The 23,520-nt window shown below is 45.7% G+C and overlaps 1 protein-coding gene across 1 annotated transcript in view; it reads right to left on the bottom strand.

Annotated features, from left to right (window-relative positions):
- Nucleotides 1-306: 306 nt before the first annotated feature.
- Nucleotides 307-23,520, bottom strand: part of LOC106604622 (protocadherin Fat 4) — a 98,447-nt gene continuing 75,233 nt past the window's right edge. Inside the window, exons 7-17 of the mRNA XM_014199440.2 lie at nt 19,187-19,367; nt 18,052-18,302; nt 13,578-17,924; nt 12,000-12,104; nt 11,409-11,716; nt 9,076-9,161; nt 8,227-8,406; nt 7,764-7,888; nt 7,397-7,614; nt 5,172-5,433; nt 307-3,440 (exon numbers count right to left, since the gene is read on the bottom strand). Coding sequence (XP_014054915.2) covers nt 1,537-3,440; nt 5,172-5,433; nt 7,397-7,614; nt 7,764-7,888; nt 8,227-8,406; nt 9,076-9,161; nt 11,409-11,716; nt 12,000-12,104; nt 13,578-17,924; nt 18,052-18,302; nt 19,187-19,367 — 7,967 coding nt within the window. The 3' untranslated portion in view covers nt 307-1,536. The remainder of the gene's footprint in view (nt 3,441-5,171; nt 5,434-7,396; nt 7,615-7,763; nt 7,889-8,226; nt 8,407-9,075; nt 9,162-11,408; nt 11,717-11,999; nt 12,105-13,577; nt 17,925-18,051; nt 18,303-19,186; nt 19,368-23,520) is intronic.

The following is a 23,520-nucleotide window of genomic DNA, read 5'->3' as shown; positions in this document are numbered from 1 at the left end:
GATGTAAATAATTGTTGAAAGCAATAGAGGGCCCTGCGTCGCCGAGTCCGCGGGATGTTGTGCTTGGCTGCCAGCACTGTGGCTCAGTTTCATTTAGGTCCTCAATGGCCTTTTAAAATGTTTTGTTCAATTCAGCACATGCTTTATTTAAACTCTGCTCACAACAGTCTTAGAGTCCTTAGAGTATAAAATACCATACCACCCACATTATTGAGCTGCAATCTGAGCACAAAAGGTGCCCCCCCCCACAAGATTGCAGTGAGATTGCTTACCACATGACATGCTCACTTTGTATTGAAAGAGACCTTTAAATAAATACTTTTTTATTCTGTTATTGGCTTTTTACATGTACAAAGCATAAAGTGTGTTATAGTTTTATCAAAAGTGGAAAATACTGACGTTACATATGTAACAAATGTAAAAGATAAGTCTTCAATCTTACTTTCCCTGAAAGTAAGAACACACTTCAGAATGTGAAAATATCCATAAAAACCCATTTTAAGTAATTTAAGTTAATAAACAGTACAAAAAGTAGAAACCATACATTTAAAAATAATGCACAAAAACACTGACAACGATGACATCCATGATTTCCCATGAATAGAAAGAAATGTACACAAGTTCATAGTCTTAGTAGGGTGGGGTTCACGTCATGACGGGATGGATCAGCTATCATCGGCCGAACCTTTTGGCTGGTCAAATAACACTCAGGCTCGGGGGATTGTGACCCAGACTATTCATCACAGAACCTTCCCGTCCCAACCCCGCCAACAGAAACAATAGTATCCTCAGCATCCTTAAATCCTCAAATGTCTATAAGGCAGGGACTTGATTAATCCTAGCTCTTGGAGTGCTTAGCCAGTCATCTGAGAGAACACATACAGCCAGAGAGCGGTTATCGTGCTTGGGTCATAACATTGGCAGGCCTCGATTACCGTGCAAGCAAAGTGGTGTGCTCATTTTTACACGAGGGCTGTATCTTGATGCCTAGAGGTGCAGTAGGATCATACACATATGCTTCCTTTTAAAAATGAGAAATGGGACAAAAAAGACACAGGCTGGGGTTTCTATTGCTATGGCCTTTGGAAATTCTCTTGTGAGTGTTTCAATGCTATCGCTCTTCTTATCTTTCACTGGTGAATGTGACAGAAGTTTCGCAAAGGAGCGGCATTATTGGTAATACAGACCAGCTACATTTGATGAAGATCAACTTTAGCTTTGCAGTCATCAAATTGAATTCAGACACAGGATTTTTGTTCCAACCATTCAGTGTTAATGTATAACGCATAATGAGACCGCAGAGACGATTGTACAATTAGTGGTCTGGAAAGGACTGGTATACTCTTCCAAGGGGCTAACTCCATTAGAAGTAATATTACAGGTGTCATTTTCTGCTTTACTGCATTGAAGTTTGTCTTATTTCCACAAAGAAATTAACGGAGACGGCTAGCCCAATGTTCTCTGCTTCTTATCTACATCGGCTTAGTTTCTCTTTTAGAGAACATACCATACTGTACAGGATTGTAATAAATAGTCTCATACATATTGCTCGGCCTCCCCTTCGTTCAGAATGGTCACTGACCCATCCCCACTGTTCATCTCAATGTTCATCTCAATGTTCATCTCTTTCGCGGCTGCGTTCTCCGGCAGCAGGGCCAGGTCCTTGAACACATCTACGTAATGGCCGAAGCCTGGGCCCCAGTTCAACAGGTTGTCCCAGTTGAAGCCCCCGGCTTGTTGGCCCAGTTTATGGGGCAAAGTGTAGTGGTCTGTCATCGGTGCCTGTGCAGCAGGCCCGCCCTCGGTCCTCCGGCTGGAGTAGCGCCTCTGCTTGAGCCGACCGCCGTAGTCCTCATCGTCGGCATCTGACTCGTTGACCTGCGACAGCTTGGGCACCCTGGAGCTGTAGGCCACGGGCTTCTCCCGGTCGTACTCCATCTCTGAGCAGGTGAAGGAGTCGTGGGAGTCGCTCTCAGATGACGACTCCGGGGCAGGGATGCCATCGGCTGGGTTGCGCACCCGTGACAGGGGCCTCCGGCAGTCCTCTTCAGACGAGGAGCGGCCGTGGTCGGCGCTGCAGATGCTGGGGTTGCGGGGCCGCGGCGTGTTGAGTCGCTCCACCTCCTCAATGGACAGCCCCACGGGGGGCCCTGTCTCCAGGGGGATCTGCTCGATGGGCTGCTTGAGCCGGCTGCCAGGCCTGGAGCTGTGGCCCCCCATAGTCTGGGGGCTCTTGCTGCGTCGGCCCAGCCGGTTGGCATAGTTGAACATGGCTCCCTGCTGGCCCATCTCATTGTGGTGCAAGTCAAGAGGGCTGCCATCCCTGCGGGCCAGGTTAAGCTCTCTGGTGGGGGTGTTGCGGTAGAAGGACGAGGGCTTGGTGAACGGGGCCGGGCTGTGCCTGGAGAGGGGGTTGGGAGTGGGGCAGGCTGAGTGGCTATGAGGGGTGGACCTCAGGGCTTGGCTGTACTGGGGCTGGTAGGTGTAGCTGGTGGCCCCCAATGGCAGGGGAGACTGTCTGGCGAAGCCCAGAGGGCTGTGTCTCTGGATGGAGAACTTGGGCGTGTGGCTGCGGAACTGCTTGTAATGCTGGATGATGTCGGCGTCGGACGGGGCGATGCTGCTGGCGTTGTCTATGTCATAGTGCTCCATGTCTGCCTCAGGCATCTGGCAGGGGGCACAGGGGGCGCTGGGGATGGTCTCATTGTTGTGGGGAATGTCCGTCTCGTCATATATCAGGTAGGGGTTTTCCCTCTCGATGATGTCAGGCTTGGGGTTCCCCTCAGGCTGCTTCCTCACCGTCATGTCATCACCGTACGGCGGGATGTTATCTGGGTCGTCAAAGGCCACGTTCTCGCTCCCTTTTTTCTTCTTCTTCTTCTTCTCCTTAGGCTGCTTCTCCTCCTTTGGCACTTTGGTCTTGTTGCGGCCCTTGCAGTGGTTGCAGAGGATCAGACTGAGCACCACCAGGGCCAGGGCTGTGGCACAGCTTCCCACAATGGCCGGCACTGCCCAGATGGGCAAGGTAAGCTCCTTGGCCGTGGGGCTCGGGCTGCAGATGAAGCCGCCATTGTTGGCCGTCTTGCAGAGAGTGCCCTGAGGGCATTGAACCCCCAGGCACGCCACCAGGGTCTCGCAGGTCTTGCCAGTATAGAACTCAGAGCAGACGCAGGTGTAACTAGAACGGGGACCAGGGACGCAGCTCCCTCGGTTCTGGCAAGGGCTGGAGGCACATTCGCCGGGTGGAAGGCACTGGTAGGTGTACCACTGGTTGACGCACATCAGGCCGTCCCAGCAAGGGCTGCTCTCACACAGGTTGGGCCCTCTGCAGCCGATCTTAACGGCTGAGCTGGTCTTGGAGATGGTGATGGCGCTGTGATCTCCACTGAATGGTAGATTCTCCCCATTGTATTTCACATAGGCCAGGCAGCCGTCAAAGCCTGCAGGAAGAATAGGAAGAGGTGTTCAGTAAACAGGAAGTAGTCCTGGATGGTTATTAAGACAACACAGTGGCTTGGAAGATCATAGTTTCCGAATGACAAGTTTGATTGCTTTTCAGAATTTGCAATGAGGCTGGGATCGCCTCCTTATAATTAACAGGAACTGAAAGCTATAATCAGAACTGGGGGAATTTTGTCGGCTATTGGTTCAGCATCGATTAAAATCTCAATGAAATTTTTTCATGGAAAATACCTCGACAGATCACATTCTCAAATGGGTAAATTCTGAGAGAAACCAATATGATTATTTACTAAAACATGGGAAGTCGATGCCAGACAATCTAAATTCAGACCTCATATTGCTTCAAGACATCCATGTGGAAGACATTTTTTGGTGACCAATTCAAACCTTTGCTTTCATATTGCCTCACAATGTCCCTCACAGATGTAAACATGTTTATTGAATTTATCCCAATATAAATGAAAACCATTTTGTCCTATTCATTATAATCTTACTAGTTGAATGCACACAACTGCTTCGATACGCATATTGAGCGAGGGTCAGTTCTTATTTGGTGCAGGCGTGGCCCCAAGAAACCGTGACCAGATTATCAGTGTGCTAGGCAAGGCAGCCTGCCATAGATCTGCGTGTTCAGAGCGTGTTTATTTTGAAATATATCCTGGACCTTGCTGTGTGAAAGAGGCCAACAAATCATTCAAATTGCTCATTTTTTTTACCATATTAGTCCAGTCCATAGTATTAAGTCATTTTCTTTCCCCTAAAAGTCAGACATTTACAGCGGTGCATCCCTCCCTCTGGAAGCCCTCTCGTTCACCCTATCCAAACTATTTTCAAGTCAGAGTTGAGGACATTTGATACGTGATTTAGGCCTAACCAAAGCCGAGGTTCCAGAGAAAAGAGATGAAAACATGAAAGCATCAAAGGCGGGGCTCCCCCACCTAATTCAACTAGTTTCACATTAGTTATTGTCTAGAAATGATCCGTCAAAGAGAGCAACATTAACTCTCTTCTACTGTAAATATCTCACAGGCAAATATGTGTCCAACGTCAAAAACACAATTTACACTAGCTCCAGACAGCAGGACTGGAACACCACCTAATATGGTCAACATAATACCTTTTATTCAGTGAAAAAGGTATCTACCATTCACATACTACACTGTGTGTACAAAACATGTCTTTCCATGACAGACTGACCAGGTGAAGGCTATGATCCTTATTGATGTCACTTGTTAAATCCACTTCAATCAGTGTAGATGAAGTGGAGGAGACAGGTTAAAGAAGGATTTTTAAGCCGTGAGACAATTGAGATATGGATTGTGTATGTGTGCCGTTCAGAGGGATAACGGGCAAGACAAAAAATCTAAGTGCCTTTGAACGGGGTCTGGTAGTAAGTGCCAGTTTGAGTGTGTAAAGAACTGCAACCCTGCTGGGTTTTTCACACTCAACAGTTTCCCGTGTGTATCAACAATGGTCCACCACCAAAGACATCCAGCCAACTTGACACAACTGTGGAAAGCATTGGAGTCAACATGGGCCAGCATCCCTGTGGAATTCTTTCAACACCTTGTACAGTCCATGCCCCGATGCATTGAGGCTGTTCTGAGGGCAAATGGGGGGGGTCCAACTCAATGTTAGGAAGGTGTCCCTTAATGTTTTGTGCACTCAGTGTATTACAATAACAGCAACTTCACATATCACCAACTCACCTGATGCAATTTTCTGCTGGGTGGGGCCAGAGGGGACACCACCGAGGGACATGGTCAGGACGTTAAGACCCCCAAAGTCCTGGGTGGGGTGCTGGATGAGCTTGAGGAGGGCTCCGTCCACATGAAGGGAGGTGGCTGAGCCGTTTTTGAAAATCTGCAGGACGTGCCACTGGCCATCTGATAGGACCATCTCCCCCAGGGTCCTCTCCACCTTGCCCCCCACACCCGCGTCAGAGATGTAGTGGACATTGCCATTTTTTAGCTGGGGGGAAAGAGACAGAGATGAAGTTAGATGGATGGATTGATGGATGGATAGATGCACATGTAGACAGATGGACGGACACAGAGGGGCGGACACAGACAGACGGACACAGACGGGCGGACACAGACAGACGGACGCAGACAGACGGACGCAGATGGGCGGACGCAGATGGGCGGACAGACATAGATACTGTATTGTATATGTTTGTTGGGAAGGAGAGCTTGGAGAAATGGACAAGCATGATGATATGATTATATGCTCAGGCTCTGATAATGCTCAACTCTGGGATGTTGTTGATGTTTCATTTCAGTCGGAGAGTTGTTCTTGTTTTGGAATTCTATTTACAGTATCGTTACTGTAACAGGTAGGACAGTTGATTGAAAACACATTTTCCTTTACAATAACGACTGTTGCAGTTAGGTTTGCAAAGGCAGGGTGTATTACTGGAAACTTTAGAAGTTTACCAGTAAACTACCAGAATTGTGGTATCTTTCAAGGATTTTACGTAATCTATCACAAGACATCTAGTGGCCCTTTTGGGTACTTCAGATTATCACAGGTGTCCCCAATAATCTGTGTCCCTCTGTGTGGCCTTATCATGTAAAATATCTGAAATGATTAAATAATACAAAATAGAATGACACAGCTGTAAAACATTATCCTAAATATAAACCATCAACTTAGTGAATACCATTGGAATGAGGGTTTTAGCATGAAATGTCTTTATACATTTTTTTTACTAACTTTTATTCATTTTACTATGTCAATATGTATTTGTTGGCAATGTTTTCGCATCAAACTGGTGGTAGTTGTGAAACAAGTCAATAGTTGGAAATGAATGCCATTGTTGACTTGATGATTTTTTCATTAAATAAGCTATTTTCTCTGGAACCATATGGTCTATCTACTAGAAACAATATGAACACAGATATAATAAATGAACACTATATATAAATACATATTTCTTTGAAGTTATTCAAAATTACGATAGATTTCCATTGATTTGCTGTTAATTACCAAAATTACTGAAGATTCCGGTAACTTTGGTAAATTACCAGTCACTTTGCAACCCTAGTTGCAGTGCAGAGGAAAATGTTGCATGTGCCAAATACCAGTAAACCAGACTGATATTATTATTATGATCATGATATGTATGCAGGACCAGTAAATGGTATTACTTTCAATATACATAAACTATATCCACACGCAATAAGAGTTCATTGTATAAAAGTAATGAACCAATATGACTTTCTCTTAGAAAATGAATGTGTGCCAGGCATTGTGTATGGTAATCTCATACATTTCAGGAGGAATTGATTTTAAAGGTTCACGACAAAATCTGGAAAAGAAAAGTCCCGCGAGCCAAAAACACAGGAAAAGAGATCTGGAGAACCAATTAAACTTATCTCTTTTACATTATTTATACTCCTGTACAAGTTATTCTCCTTTTCTAGGGTCACACAGTACATTCAATATTGCTCTTTGGGCTGTATGGTAGTAGTGGTAGGGGGGATTCTGGGGGCCTGCTCTGCACTGGAAAACACAACCAGAGAGACCCGGTGTGTCCTGGAGGAAAGGAAGTGGACTGGGGGAAAATGGAAGAGGATGAATGCGAGCTCAGGCCCTTGGGCAGCTGCCCCGAATCACTCAGAGCCTTGAAGTGTATAGCAGCAGATTGAAGGAGCATATGGAGCATATATATATATATATGGGTAATGGGAGGAGGTGATGAAGACAGGTCCCCTTATAGCTTTGACTCAGGGATGGGGAGCTAAGGGAGGACTGTGTGTATGTGTGACATGTTTACGTGTGGATCTCAGGATGACGACCGAGTAGCAAATGGAGAAACTGACAAATATACTAACATGCCTGTATGTACGCTCACTTGTGCCTCCGGATGCTTTGGGAACAGCAGACACATTCTAGCATGTCTCTGGCATCGCTCCGTGGAGCCTCCCTTTACCTTGATGGTGGTGTAGTTGCTGCTCTCCTGGACATGGAGCAGGGTGCCACTCTTGCTGCGGGTGCGGAACTTGACCTCAAGGCTGCTGGGCCCAGAGAGGTCAGAGGTCAAGCCCATGAGGCTCTGGCGTAGCAGAACGTCCCGTTTGGGGCTCTGGCGCATGGCGTAGTCAAGCCGACCAGTCCCGTCCAGCGAGAGAGCCGTGTCGGCCGTGATGTCTATGAAAGAATAAAAAGCACAAGTCAGGGCAGGGTAAATCAAAGGAAATGATACAATCTGCATCTGAGTGATGGTCAAATTCACAAGAAGTGTGTGACTCAGACTGCAAGCACAGTCAGCCAAAATTCCCCTCCAAAGGGATTCTTACATTTCTCGCAGTTTTTGCCGGTGAAGCCCTCCATGCATTTGCACTGCTGCCAGGACCAGTAGTCAATACAGGTGCCCCCATGTCTGCAGGCGTTGGCTGTGCAGGCTCCCTCCAGTCTGGGACATCTACGGACAGACAGACAAGTCAGCCCCCATGGTGGACAGCGGGCCCTCTATAGGACCCGGCAGATGCAACTCCTCCAATACAAAAAACATAAAAGACCCAGGGAATTAGCATATTAAAAGATCTGTCCTCGCCACTATTCACAACAAACTAAAAGAAAAAATCTCCATTCTACTATTCCAAAAAAACTGTATGTCTGCTATTTATATCAAAGATGGCTTTTCAGCGGTTCTTGAGGGTTGAGAGCTACAGAGAATGACCAGATATCCTGCTGGGAGAGTTTGGGGGTTGAGTAGGATGGAAGGATGTAGGAAAGAAAGAGGTAGGGAGAGAGCTAAACCTGTCAAGGATGCCATGGGATGCCAGGGCCTGACTGGGCTCCAGTGGGCGGCCGTTGACGGCGAACTCCATGATGCAGCCCACAAAGTCGTGTGTGGCGACCTGGCCACGGTGATGAAGGACGGGCTCTATTGACCTGACGCCTCCCACCGAGAGCCGGTTGGGCCCAACGTCCAGGATCCTGCAAGGAGGAGAAGGAGAAGCCACTGGGGGTCAGCGCCTCTCACAACAACATGGCCCTACAGGGGTCCGGGCCCTCCGCAAATAAACTTCAGCAGACCCTCCTCATCTGCCAGATCGCTCACTCAGACAGTCTCACACACAGTCCTCCCCCTATGGATCCAGACAGCTTTTCACTCTGGGCCTCTCACAATGCTAAACGGTACACGTGATGTCCATGTATGTGTTTACAGACACTATGGTTTACACAAGCCAACGTGCATATGCAAGGGTTCATTGAGAACAGTCGACATGATGGATGGGTCCACAGACCGTTCCATTCTTTGCAGAGACATGAGATATTGTTGTACTGTTGATATTTTCAACTTCCCAGAATGAGAACCAATAGTGACCGATGAGGATGTTTGTATAAATTGAAGGTGGCCAGAAAGAGCTACTCTGACAGTGAACAGCTTCAAATGGCATTATGTTTCTCTCTCTCAGGGAATTATGTTTATTTACTACAGTATATCATGGAAATAAAGTGCTATTTGCATCTGGAAATAAATGTTTCCCTTATACCCAAAGTATCTTCTACCGAACTGAGCCTTTCACTATGTAGTTGACAGCTGGGTGTACGTTGCCAGGATGGACTGTGTGGTAAGCTCTATGTAATGTTATGTGTTCTTACCAGTCAGTATGGACAGCCACGTTGCTCACAGCACAGTAGCCTGGCTCCTGATCGTCCCCACACAGATCGACTGTCAGGGACGCAGCCTGAATGACGAGAGGAGCAGAGACACGGTCACGCACATGTTATTCTGCTTTGACTGTACAGCACACATACAACACAAAACAAATTACCACACAAGTTGCACCTTCCTGATGGTTGTACCAGCACAGACAGTAATATCTTACTCAGATGAGCACTCCAGTTTGCAGGAAGACAGACAGACAACAGTAAATACAACTACATGACGGATTTTGTAAGTTACAATTAATGTTATTTTCGATAGCATACTGTATTTGAAACCATCATTATGAAGACGCAGTAGACCTACATGGAAATCTAAAATTCCCTAAGATATGACCTTTACTGTTAGCCAAGGCTAATAATTGTTCTACTTTCTCTTTAATTCTGTGGTCTCTGAAGCTTGACTGAGGTGAAAAAAGAGGTGGCAGGAGAAATGAAAAGTGTGTGAACGTGTTGAAAAACCATGACAGCATGCTCCACATATACCAAGATCTTAGGTAAACACGGAGCGGCCTGCTCGGAACGTGAGCACAAATCATCCAAGAGATGCCAGAGAGCGTGACCCCACCCTCCCTTCCTGCGCTAATCGCTAACACAGAAACGTACAATTTACGAGGCAAAAGAACAACAAGGGAAAAAAAGATTCATTTGTCTCAGGGCTTTGTCGCTGAAGGGCAAGGGCTACCATTCGGCGCCAGATGGGCATTTTTATTAATGCCTTTCTCTCAGATCAAAGCCCCTGCAGCCTAACCACAGCGTACACACACTGTCAAGTGTCTCACGAGTGGCGAAGGGTTTTCTCGAGGAAACACCCTCTGAAAATGGATATAAAATGTGACAAAAGACCAGGAGCATTGTTTCTGTTTGCTTAACTTTCAGGGAACAGAGTAAACACCGCAGATCAGCGATGTCACAACATAAGAGGGCGGAAAAGTGTCACTGGAGATCAACTTTTTCCAACGACCAACTTTCTGGATGACAAATCCATGCTATTGTCTTCCATTCGCCATTATTATTTATGTGAAAAAGTCAGGTTCAACACTTGTTGAGGATGAAAACAGAATGTGGATGCTAAAGGGTGTGACTAGTTGTAAATTATTTATGTGAGGCCTAAAACCAATCTCATTCCTCACAATGGGATGGAATAGGAAATAAGGCAAAAATAGCCTTGAGAAGAACGTTACAACAAATTTTGCAGTTAAATTGCAAATGACTGTATTACAAATGTAAGCTGCATTAGTGTTCTTAGAGGTCATACTCATAACTATTGCTGTTATAATACAGAGTATAGATAATAGAAATTATGCTTGCTGGGGTGCAGCTTTCAGTTGGGTGAACTAGAATATTATTTACATATAAACAACAGTGTCCTTGACTCTCTCGGTGTCTCCTACATTACTAGGACTATGACTGGTGTCTGGTTATCACATCTGCTCAGAATCCAAAAGTGGAGGAACTGAAAAATGCCCTTCACAGTTACAGCCGCGGGAAGTAAGGGTGCCGAGGGTGCTGCAGCACCCCCTGATATATTGGAGAAAAAATACTCGTCAGCAGAGCGGAGAGAAATAGATAATACGCTCTGTTTTCGTTCTTCTAGCTCGGTTAAGAACCTCAACATCGTAATTCCTCAACCTACACATAATATTTGCAGCGCATCGCATTTCTCACTACATGTTGTGCACCTGTCTATCCTGTCACTCTCTCAAAGCTGACAATTTAATGATTTTGCCAGTTTCCTATGAAATCCCAGTGCACGGTGGGAAATGACAAATCTGAAGTCCAGCAGGAGACTTATACAACTTTGGACAGGCTGGTAATTTTTTTAGCCCCACCATTGAACAACTGGCAGAGAAACAACTAGATTCGGAGCAAATAGAAGGAATTTCAGAGTCTGAGGCTATTTTGGAGGCCATATTGTAAATCACAACAAGCAATCAAATATAATTACAACTATGAAAACTATATGCAGGACTACCAGTGTGTGGGCAGTTTAATTATCATCTCACGGTGCAAAAAAAAGAATATGAGGCCAAATTTGGACGCTGCTCTCAGCTATAAAAACCCAGGAGGTCATAACTGCTATTGAAACATAAACTAGTCTTCTATATAGGCCTACATGTGGGGGCTTTAGAATGTTACTCTACATATGTGCAATTATAGGTCCATAAAACCATTGACTTCAAACCAAATATATTTTCCAACTGTTTATGGTGCAAAACAAATAAAAACAGCTTGGTAATAAAGCCATATATAACAAAAATGCCTCTCACCATTCCAGCTCTCCTTGCGATGACTGTGTGGAACTGTCCATCTGAAACTTTTATCATGGTGATTAGTTTATAGGTCCCGCTTCCCAAGTTAAACGAGAAGCGCATCCGTCCCTCAAAGATCTCCAGAGCCAGGAATTCCGCCTTGTCTCCGGTCTGGTTGTCATGGTTGTACATGAGGAGAGCGTTGCTCTTTAGTGTGGCAAACTTGATGTAGATGTAGTTGTTGTTGGGATCCAGGCTCGGAAACTCCATGTAGGACAGCTCCTCAAAGCCGTAGCTGTTGAGTTCACAGTGTTTTCCAAAGACCCCTGAGGAGGAAAGGAATGAAAAAAATGAAACAGGGATGTCATGAATAATTCACCATACTGCATCTACAAAATCAGCACATAGCTGGGAATCTGTTGTCATCCGCTATCATAGGCTAACCATAAGGGTATCATGCATAGAAGAGAGAAACAGTTACACAACATACAGTATGTGAATAAATGTGACATGGAGACATGCTATCCACAGTGTCATGCTATCCCCAGTCATTTTGCAAATCCAGATAGTTTTCAATCATGTAGCAGTTTCCTCTAAGTTAATACTTACCAAATGGACAATGACAGTTATACCCATCCACTCTGTTCTGGCAGGAGCCGCCATTAAAACATGGGTTACACTCACAGTGATTGATGATGGAATCACATGTTTTTCCTGGGTTCACAAAACAACACAAATTAAAATGAACGAGGTGGGAAGACGTGGGGGCAAACACAGGAAGATGTGGGGGCAAACACAGTTCATGTTTTTTTTCTTCCTATGGCACCCTGTCACTGATGCTTAAAATCACAGAGTGTCTACGCCATGGTTTCCCACTCAGTCCTGGTGCCACCCGCTTGGTGCACGTTTTGGTTTTTGTCCTAGCGCAGCTGATTCAAATAATCAAAGCTTGATGAGGAGTTGGCTATTTAAATCAGCTGTGTAGGGCTAGGGCAAAAACCAAAACGTGCACCCAGGGAGGGCCCCAGGACCGAGTTTGGGAAACCTTGATCTAGGCTATTGTAATCTTATGAGCTTCTTTGAAACTTGCATGTGTGAAAAAGTAGAAAAATATATAGAGATTTTAGAACTGTAGACTTCATCTCTGAAGTCAATGAACTAAAGCATGATGAAAATATGATGAATAACATAAGACAGTACAATAACAGACAGAACAAGGTATGCAAGGGGCGACACTGACAATGGCCTGCAGCTTATGTATTTTTAAGCATTTTTAAGACTCCTGTACCATTATAAAAATGATTTCACCACAACCAGGCATGGAAAATGGGAAGTGTAGAGTTCAAAGGGAGGGCATGCAAATTTCTGTAAGTCAAAAGGTGCAGTTCTTCAGGAGGGCCATTTGTCTTGATGAAACGACAACGTGTGTCGTCATTTGTTATGGCCATAATCAAAAAAGACAGTAATGACTGGTGCTGAGGCAAAATGTCTGCTGTTGATCATTGGAAGTGTCTATCAGCCACTACAGCCAGCAGCTGATCAAACAGACATGATTCAAACTATTGTTCTCATTTATGCTTCTCCATGTGCACTCCCTTCATTAAGAGTAATATTATTGTATTTATCACAGCATCAAATTCAAGTAGGGAGGGAGTGATTTACACAAAAATAGAGTGGCTAATTATCTATAGTTCACTTTTTTTTTTAAGTATCTTTAAGGATCTGGAAGGATCCATCTTTAATACATACTAAACCTCTCAATGTTTGAACATAAGAAAGATGAGCAGAGCCCTAAATATTAAAAATATGCTTAAGTACTGTAGAAAGAAAGGCATGCAGAGGAATATGAGACTATATGAGACTAGTGAACTGTGTGCAGTCCACAGTAAGGCCCTTACTGGGGTCAATTTCGCATCATCCTTTTTATTAAAGTAAACATGACAAGCTGATATGGATCAAAGCTGATACCCCCCAACTTGTAATCGTAAAACCAAACAGTTTTGGGTTTTTGGCAGTCAAGCCTGTATGCTAGGGTTACAACACCTCTTGCATTCGTTTGGAGGCAAATATTGTACTTGGACAAAAAAGCGTGAGTCATGTGCAGTGTGTGTATACTTGAGCCTAGCTGAACATCTGTGGTTGTGTTGCTCATAAAATCTAAATGGCTCCTAAGGCGGTGTACGGTACCTGCAAAGCCAGATTTGCAGAGGCAGTTGAATCCACCGGGGTAATTCTGGCACAGCGCTCCGTTCTTGCAGGGGTTGGAGAGGCATTCGTTGACGTCCCTCTCGCAGGCCATGCCTGTGAATCCCTCTGGGCAGGTGCAGGAGAATCCCCCCACTAGGTTGTGGCAGGTCCCGCCGTTGTGGCACGGAGATGGCAGGCACTCGTCTATATCCATCTCACACAGCGCCCCTGCGTACCCTGGTCTGCAACTGCAGGCGTAGGGCTGATGGGGGTGGTTTGAGACAAGGATCACCGGGACACTATCCTCTGTCTTCATATCTGGCCCCACGCTAAGGCGCCTCTTGCAGCTGCCCCCATTTTGGCATGGGTTACGTGTGCAGGGGTCGTGATCCACTGAGTCTATGTGCACACCGCTCTGCCTGTGCAGAACATCTTTGATGCTCTGAAAGAAGGTGGCAACTCCACTGGGGTTGACATACTGTCCGTGGCTTCGCTTTATGGCAGCCATCAGGAATGTTTGGTTGTTGAGTTCAAAGGCGCCATACAGCTGTACTCCAGTGCCAAGCCCTGCCAGCTGTGAGTTTGCGATACGGACAAAGCTGAGGTAGTGATTGGTGAGGAAGGTGGTAACCCCCTGGGTACGGAGGCGAATCAGGATACTATTGTCCACAGTGGCGTTGGTGAACCCCATGAAGAAGACCCGGACGTTACTGCTGACAGAGCCGTGGACACCATCACTACTTCGGACAGCTAATTCGAATGTTCCGTCTGTTGAGCGGGCCTTTGAGTTGAGGTCACAGGTGCCTGTTGGGATGGTGAACAGACTGGATGACGGAGGGGTCAAGGAGCAGTGAAAGCTGTCCTGGATGTCTGGGTCTTGGGGCTTCACAACCCCAAGGGATCCTCCGGGGAACATGTTTCCGAAATAGTGGATGAAGATCTCCACGGAGCGTGGCTCTGATGGGTTATCATTCTGATCGTTTACTTTTACGTGGACCGTTCCAGTTGAGGACATCTGAGGGACACCGGAGTCCTTAATCACCACAGAGAGGTAAAAGTCGCTGATCTGCTCCCTGTCAATCTCTCGATTGGTGGTCAGCACTCCAGTGGGGCTGAGGCTGAAGTAATTACTGGCTGAGCCGGCGCTGAGCAGACTGTATGAGAATGGACCTTGATTGGGTGACAGGTCTGGGTCGGTTGAAGTAAGAGTTGCGACATCTGTCCCAGCTCGCTGGTTCTCCATGACTTCTGCACTCACCGTCTTCAGAGTAGGACCGTTATCATTAATGTCCTCCAGATTCACAACCAGGGTGGCACTTCCAGTTGCGGAGGGTGAGCCAGAGTCCACAGCTAGCAGAGTCAGGCTGAACACAGGAGTGGTTTCCCTGTCCAGCTCAGCTGCTACAGACACTTGGCCAGTCTGGGGGTTGATAGTGAAGACATTTTTCTCTAAATCTGAGGCTATGGAGTAGGAGAATCTGCTCCAGCTTGGGACAGAGTCAGAGTCCTGGGCACTAACGAAGGTGACCAGACTGCCAGAGGAAAGACCCTCACTGATCTGAACATCATACAGTTCCTGGCTGAAAACAGGAGGATCATTGGCATCCAGGATTGTGATGTTCACGAAGACCTCGTCAATATCAGCCCCACCGATGCTTCCCGCGTTCTTCGCCAGGACTTTGAGTGAGATCTTTTCCTCTTTCTCACGATCGAGGGGGCCTGTGACGTAGATCTGTCCTGTTTTCCTGTTGATGCCGAAGCCCTTTCTTCTGCTCTTCCCGAAAATTAGGTAGTAAACCACTCCGTCATCCCCTTGGTCACGGTCACTGGCAAACACCTCTCCCACCACTGTGCCTGTTGGAGCTGCTTCAGAGATTTCGAAGTAATACTGCTTCGAGACAAAGCGGGGAACGTATTCATTGGCTCCCTTGAGCTGAATGTTGACATTGGCAAAACTACAGCGCTCCTCGTCTGGGACATTGAAGGCCTTCACTGTTAAGTGGTAGACCTGCTTAGCCTCGTAATCCAGGAAACCCTGGGTGGTGATTACGCCTGTGTTTGGATCAATTACAAAGAGGTCGCTGTCTGACGACTGGATCACGTAAGCCATGACGGCATTGGGCCCTGAATCTCTGTCTGTGGCATTCATTTTCACCACCGTTGTGCCACTGGGAACGTTCTCCTGTACCACAGGGAAATACTCATCAGGTTCAAATATAGGTGGGTTGTCGTTAACATCGGTCACATAGATTGTGACCATGACGTAGCTGGTCTTTGCGATCCATCCCCCGTCGTTGGCTGTCACTCTGAGTTCATGCTTTTGTTTTTCCTCAAAGTCCAGATGATTGGCCAGAGATAGGACTCCTGTTTTACTGTTCACGGTAAACAGGCCCTTGTCATTACCTGTGGTGATGTTGTATGTGATAAGCCCGTTCATCTCTTTGTCCTTGTCCCTGGCAGAGAGCGTCCTGATGGCTGTCCCCACGGCAAGGCTCTCAGGTATGGTAGCTGTGACTTGGCTTTGGGAGAACTCCGGTGTGTGGTGGTTCTCCTCAGTGACTGCCACTTTCACAGTGGTTCTCGCACTCAGAGGGGGGTTCCCTTTGTCTCTGGCTGTAACATCCATGAGGAACACCTTGTTCATATCTGAGGTGAGTGAGGAGGCGACAGCGACCCATCCACTTTGTTTATCCAGCTTGAACTTGCTAGTGCTATTCCCTCCTGATATTATGTAATCCACCTCAGAGTTGAGGCCAAAATCTTTAAGGTCAAGTGCTATGACTCTGATAAGTTTGGTGCCAACTTTGACGCTTTTAGTGACAGGGGTAAAGTAGCTAGAGGATTCAAACTTGGGTGGATTGTCATTACTATCTACTATGTTTACAATGACTGTAGTTTCACTCATCAATGGCTTGGTCGCACGGTCTGAAGCAGTAATGATGAAACTGTGCCGATTTATGTTTATGTTGCTGCCAGTTGAGTTTTGATATTTTAAATGCTGCTTGATAAAGATTTCTCCCGAGCTTGAATTGATCCTGAAATATTCTGACTGGGACCTGATGAAATAGAATATTTTGCCATTGACACCTTCGTCGGGGTCGGTCGCAGACACCTGAGTAACGAGTGACCCCACCTCTGTAAGCTCAGGGTAGTCCAGGTAGTAAGATGGTCGACTGAATCGGGGGGCATTATCATTTACATCCGTTACAAATATTGTGACATCCGTGCTAACTGTCCAGCCAGAGTCATGGGCAGAAACTTTGGCAATGTAATGGCCAGTGTCTTCCCTATTGAGTGGTCTACTGATAGTTATGTCTCCAGTACTTGGATTGATAGTGAACGGTATACTTGCGTCTGTGATTGAATATTTGCTTATGGCATTAGCACCTGCGTCCTCGTCTGTGGTTGTAACCCTGGTGACAGTGTAACCCACTGGGGCGTTTTCGGGCACTGTGGCGCTAAAGATCTTAGAGAACCTGGGAGCGTTATCATTCACATCTAATACATTGATCAGGACTTTCACAGCTGTGCTTTTGGGAGAATTGCCACGGTCGGTGGCCTTCACTTTGAGGGCATATTGAGCTAGTTTTTCCCTGTCAAGAGGCCTGGTCGTTCGGATTTCACCAGTGGCCCGGTTGACGCTGAAGCTGTTCTCCTTGTTGCCGTCGATAATGGCATATTCCAGCTGACCATTAGGGCCGCTGTCCTGATCCATGGCAGACACCATGAGCACCCGCTGAGGGGACAGGTTCTCCAGTATATCGGCATGGAATGGTTCCCTGTCAAATACAGGGTGGTTGTCGTTTACATCCAGCACTGTGATCTCCACTTTCTCATAGGAGGAATGGGGGGGGAATCCTTGGTCCCTGGCCTCAACCCAGAGCACATATTTCTGAATGTGTTCAAAGTCCAGTGAATGTTTGATTGACAGCTCTCCAGTCAACTGGTCAATGTGAAAGGCATTATCCAGGTTTCCACTGGCGATGTAGTATGATAGGGCCCCACCACGTGTAGAGGCCCCGGTCACTATGGTAACGATCGTGTTTGTGGGTTGGCTCTCTGGGAATGTGAAAGTAGTATCCTTCAGCTTGATGACAGGGAAGTCTCCCCCGGTCACAAACCGGACGGTCACAGTGGTCGAGTCTGTTTTGGGATTGGTTCCTCCGTCTTTCACTCGGACAGTGAGGGTAACCTCCGAGCTGCCTGTCAACCTCTCATTGGCTGTTATGGCTCCTCTTACGGGGTCAATCTTGAACTTGTCAGAGTTGCGGCCAGTTAGAGAGTAGTGGAGCTGAGCATTGAGTCCAGCGTCCTCATCTGTCACCGTCACAGCGAATACCAAGTTGCCTGAAAATGAGAATGAGTGGATGAAATGAGACAAAATCATATATTATACTGTGTAAGCCTGATATAATTCGATATAGAAGAACATTCATATTTGAAATGAAGATGAATTTATCAAATCTGAACCCACCTGCTGTGGTGAAGGCGGGGATGTGTGTGACGTAGGGGTGGTGGTGGAAGCGGGGAGGGTTGTCGTTGATGTCAGCTATCACCACTGACACAGTGGCGGAGCTGGACATGCCCAGGGGCTGCCCCCCGTCTGTGGCCACAACTAGGAGCTGGTAGTTGGCTCTGGCCTCCCGGTCCAGTAGGGAGCTGGTGATGATCTGGCCTGTACCTGGGTTAATGGAAAACTGACCGTTGCCTCCAGTCAAGCTGTAACTGTAGGGACACACAGAAGAGGACATGTGGAGGGCACAGCTTTAAAGAGGCAGAGAGTACATTTAATAGAAAAACACAGATGTAATATAACTTCCTTACTGTTTCTTTGGTTTGAAGAAAGCACCATCTATCACGCAAAGCATTACCCAATTCTTAAGGTATCCATCTTAATATTCTATCCATGTTAGTACTTCCATTTTCTCCTGTATTTTTTCATTCTCACAGAGGCTTCTAATTCAAGCTGCTCTCTGCTGAAGTTCAGGGTTGGAGACACCCCGGAATTCTTTGTGACCAAAGAGCCATACTTTTTTGGTTTCCCAAAGAGGATAGTGTTTCACTCCATTTTTCAGAAGTTTCCAGTAAGTCGCAGACACAAACGTATACTGACATATACATGTACACAAGAGCACATATTTTGAAAAAGCTTCCCAGAAAAGCATTTCCCCTGAAACTGGTGACAAATTATGGAATAAAGTGTGAACACAGACGGAACACAGACTTATTCGGACAACAAACAACCAAACTGTCTATAACCAGAAGTGGTCCAAACAGTCCAGAAGCAGAAGTAAAAAGGCCCAAGTTTATGGGCTGTGAGAATGGAAACTAATAACTGATGGCAACTGGTTCTGATTTCCAGTAAGGCCTAGAACCTGTGGAACCCCCGATACTACTTCTGTCATAGCCAATTAACATCCTCATTACAATGTTTTAGGAAAGTGGGGCAAGTTGCCTTACCCCCATGCGCATCCCCATTGGGGGTACCGGGTCGAGGGGAGGGTGAACAGGCGGGGGTGCGATCTGAGTAAAATGTCCGACTTGCGATACAGGAGCCCGCCTATGACCCTAGGGACAGAGTGGGGTGGGCGTCTGGCTCTGGAATGTACCTTATGATACCGTTGAGGCCCACGTCTGCGTCAGAACTGTTAACCAGGAGCACGTCAGTGCCGGTGGGGGCGTCCTCTGCAATGGTGGTGTGGAAGGTGGACGAGGTGAACACAGGGACGTTGTCGTTGACGTCATCTACCAAGACGGTGACCGTACCCGTTCCACTCAGGGGAGGAGAGCCTGGTCATAAAAGGGGGAGGAAAAAAGACAAAAAGGGAATGAGAGGATATCAAAGGACCAAGAGAAAACTCTATTTGAAATACCTAAGGCAGTTCCATATGAACGCAGTTAGAATATCATTTTGTGTGAAAGATGAGTTATTGTGCGGGTTTATCGTTTACATGCTGAAGCAATTTATATCCTTGCAGGGACTGCACCACAAGATCCCTGCATTTAATCCAGCAAACGTCTTCGGTCACCACCAGTCCTGCTTTCTGAGCAATGCTGCCACATCAACACACAACACGTCAAAATACATCAATAGCTCTGAAACAGAAACCTTAGAACGTGTCCTTCCCTGGGTCTTGGACATCATAGATGTAATCTGGTTGCTGAGGTACCGGTATCTATTTTGAGGCAAGCAGCACTCAGTGAGTTACTTTGTGGAAATCGAGAGAACAGAACATGTCTATTTTCAGCAAAAATCTAGCCGTTCTTTCGCCAAGCGAGTGACGAAATAAGGCTCTCCGGGCCCTGAGGGATGGATTTAAATCAATAGTAGATGAAAACCAACTGCAAAGCAGAAATGCAGAGAGGTTCAAATATCTGCTGGCTCAAGTTGCCACTTCACAAACTTCTCTTTAGATGGCCCGTTAATGTAAAGTGTTACCAATGAACTTGTGGCTAATATGCAGCTGTATATTCAGCTGTTAACATCAAATAATTGAATCTTGTGCAGAGGTACGGATTAATAATACAATAATAAAATAAACATTTGGAAAGAGGCCATGAATAATCTCTCTTGATCTGGAGCCTGTGCATAATCAAAACATACAGAAACTCCAGAATGTAATGCAGGGGGACAATATGGAGCCTATCCCTTAGAGACAGGAGGACTCTCTTGATGTGTAAAGATCATGTTCATTAATAACACATGCTCATAAGCTCTTTGCCGCATAACTAATGCTTATCTGCTCATTTGGATGACAAAGGGATTATGGTACGGCGAAGAGCCTTATATTTATTGAATGAGCGGTGGGGTGATGGCACTTCTGCAAGAAATCCTTCCCAAATACTTATGTTAAATGAAATAACTTAATCTAATACCTGCAGATTTAGCTAAGTCCTTCATGCATTCAGCTGCTATGATCAGCACAGCAGTTGTTAGCACAAACACACTTCAAATTGTTACAAACACCCCAAACAAAAAATGCATTCCAGTACGAAATAAATGATAACATACACAGCGAAAAAGTCAACAGTTTTATCCCAAAATACCAGGCACAGAAACCGCAAACTTCATACTGGTGAGTCATTACAAGGATGGGCCATTCACTGCTTTGCCTCAAGAAAAGTTGCTAATTTTCACAATTGTATGTTTGTTAGCAACTCTAGGCCTTGTTAGACTTTGAAAAGTGCATATGACAAGGTAATTCACCATCATGCAGTACATAATTTCAAGCAAGGTATTTCAAAGTAGAAAATAGGGCAGACTTTACTTATGTGTTTGCTCATACAAAAGCAATACATTTTTTAAGATCCCCCCAAATTAAATGCATGGAACACTGAATACTATAAATAGCATTAAGTTGGATTGTCATCATTAAATGACATAACCAGTGGCACCAGTATCAAAACATATGAGTCAGCAAACTGCTTAGTAGTGGTCCGATGTGATTTACATGTCGGTCTCTATGCTTAGTGTCATCACCCATACAAGCGTGCAACGTGACGGGATTGACAAAATGGAGTCATTGTTTCACGGGTTGTTATGGAAGCAGATTAAATGGCTGCCACTCTACAACTGATCCTCTTAATCCATGTCAGGAGGTGTCTGCATCAGTTTAAGGTAGGGAACGCTGAGCCACTGTTTCCAGGCAAGCTCTGTTTGGCAGACAACAACTTGTAAGAGCCCTGCAATGTCGCCTGCTAAGGATGTTCTGGTCTGCAACTCCTTGACCGATTAGCGGCTTTTAAAACCAATTGATTTTGTCTGCGACAGTCATTAACTCAGTGGAGCATTGATATCTGTTTAACTTATCTAGAAGTAATTCAAATAAAAACATGTTTAGTTAATGTTTTTCAGCACATAGAATTGGCTCCTTAAAGTCAGAGTGTAGCCATAGTAGTGTCGTAGAATTGTTCCCTTTTGAATGGGCTTGTTTGTATTTTTAGATGGGATACTTTTGGCCTCTGTCCAGACGTTTCACTTTTCGGGAGGATGTGAAGTCACAACTTGTTTACCCGAACAGGAGAGAAGACGGCCTCAGCTCGACAGCCTGCCGCACCGCCACCGGAGAACCGAAGCAGCCATTGCATTTGTGTGACCCCTGACCCGGTGCCAAGCACCCCACCACCAGTGCATCAGGGGCTGGGTGCTAGGGACAGACTCTGTTACCCTAGCTAATCCACGGGTAAGCCTGAAGAAAGCCCCCCCCCCCCGGCCTAAAACCCCACAAAACCCTCCTCTCTGACTCTAAACCTGCATTGAACTCACCCTTGTTGATAGCCATGGTTCAAATCAGGTATTTTCCACATCTTTCTGTGTGGATCAGTCTCACACCATCCTACTCTCTCCACAGTCTACTTCTTAACCTCCCAGGGATCATTGCTACCACATAACAATAGTTTCTTCATTTTGACCTGCTGTGTGTACATAATGTGTACATAGTTCTGAAGATCTCTTACTACATTCTGTGGGCTCACAGATCCAGTCATCATGGAATAAAATACTGTGTGCAAATACAAGTATGCAAAGTATGGTGCTGATGCATAGTTTTGGTTAGGAGAAAACATTCCATGACTGCTTCTGTGACATTGAATACGGGAGGAAGACAGCATAGCTACCACCCACACCAATATAATGCTAAGTTCCCACCCATATTGATAACAAGACAAGTTCAAAATTGTGACTGTGAATGGAGTAATAAAAAAGTGAGAAGGTGACGCTGTTTCAATAGGATGCTCTCTCCAAAAAAACTGCTGTTGAAAATGCCAGCATCTCATCCAAACGGTCTGCACTGGAATCTGGCAACCAAAGTATCAAGGTCAACAATTTAGCTGACTTGAATGGTGAACGTTTCCACCACTTGTGACCAATAGCTTGAGCCTGGGGAGATATGGCAGAACTAGGCATACAGTAGGTTTGGCTGCAAGCAAACCTTGTCTGGCCTGCAGATATATGACAAATTACATCATCGTGCCATGGAAAGAGAGCTGGTGGAAAGTTATACTGGGATGTCTGCAGCACCGGTGGTGGTGCCATTCATTGTGGTTAAAAAGTATTGTTTCCATAGACAAAACGTGTTCCCAGAGAGCTCTTTCTTCCTGCTGCCCCAGCAGTTCTGTGTATTTGACACTATTTACGAGCTAGTATGAAACCGCATCATGTTTTTCGTGCCATCTCCGGTGATACTCCAGGGTAGGCCCTAACTTCATTACATCCACTGGAAAAAAGGCTTACATATTCATCACGAGGGACAGTTACATGATAAAAAAAATTACTTAACTTAAGATTCAACTAAAAAGACTAGGCTGAAATCAACCTTCTGAACCTTGTTTACTACACTTGAGGAGCTGGAAAGGTCTGATATCACCTCTGCTCTATTGGACTTGAGTTAGCCTCATTAGCATCATCTTACACCGAGGTTAATCTAAGAAAAAAAGGTGCTATCTAGAATCTTGAAGGGTTCTTCAGCTTAGCCAATAGGAGAACCCATTGAATAACCCTTTTTGGTTCCAGGTAGAACCCTTTTGGGTTCAATGCAGAATCCTTTCTACAGAGGGTTCTACATGGAACCCAGAAGGGTTCTACATGGGCCCAAAAAAGGGTTCAACCTGGAACCAAAAAGGATTTTCCTATGGGGACAGCCGAAGAACCCTTTTGGAACCCTTTTTTCGAAGAGTGTAGGAAAACTGCTCTGACCTGACAATCCTGTCCTGATGATTACACTTTTATAGATCAGTATTTACCTCACACCGGGACATATCAACAACACCGCTCACATCTTTGGGATACACATTGTATATATTACTTGTATATAAAACACCACTCATTGTTTGGCGACTGGCTCAAAGTGTATATATTTAATAAAAATATGTCTTGGAGATTACAACATGAAGAAATGGGGTTTGGGCACAAGAAATGTGCTCTTTCAATCAGAAAATATTTTAT

Source organism: Salmo salar, chromosome ssa05 (assembly GCF_905237065.1).
Source record: "Salmo salar chromosome ssa05, Ssal_v3.1, whole genome shotgun sequence".
Classification (NCBI taxonomy): Eukaryota; Metazoa; Chordata; class Actinopteri; order Salmoniformes; family Salmonidae; genus Salmo; species Salmo salar.
Note: the sequence above shows the minus strand (reverse complement) of the source record. Positions and strands in the feature narration are given on the sequence as shown.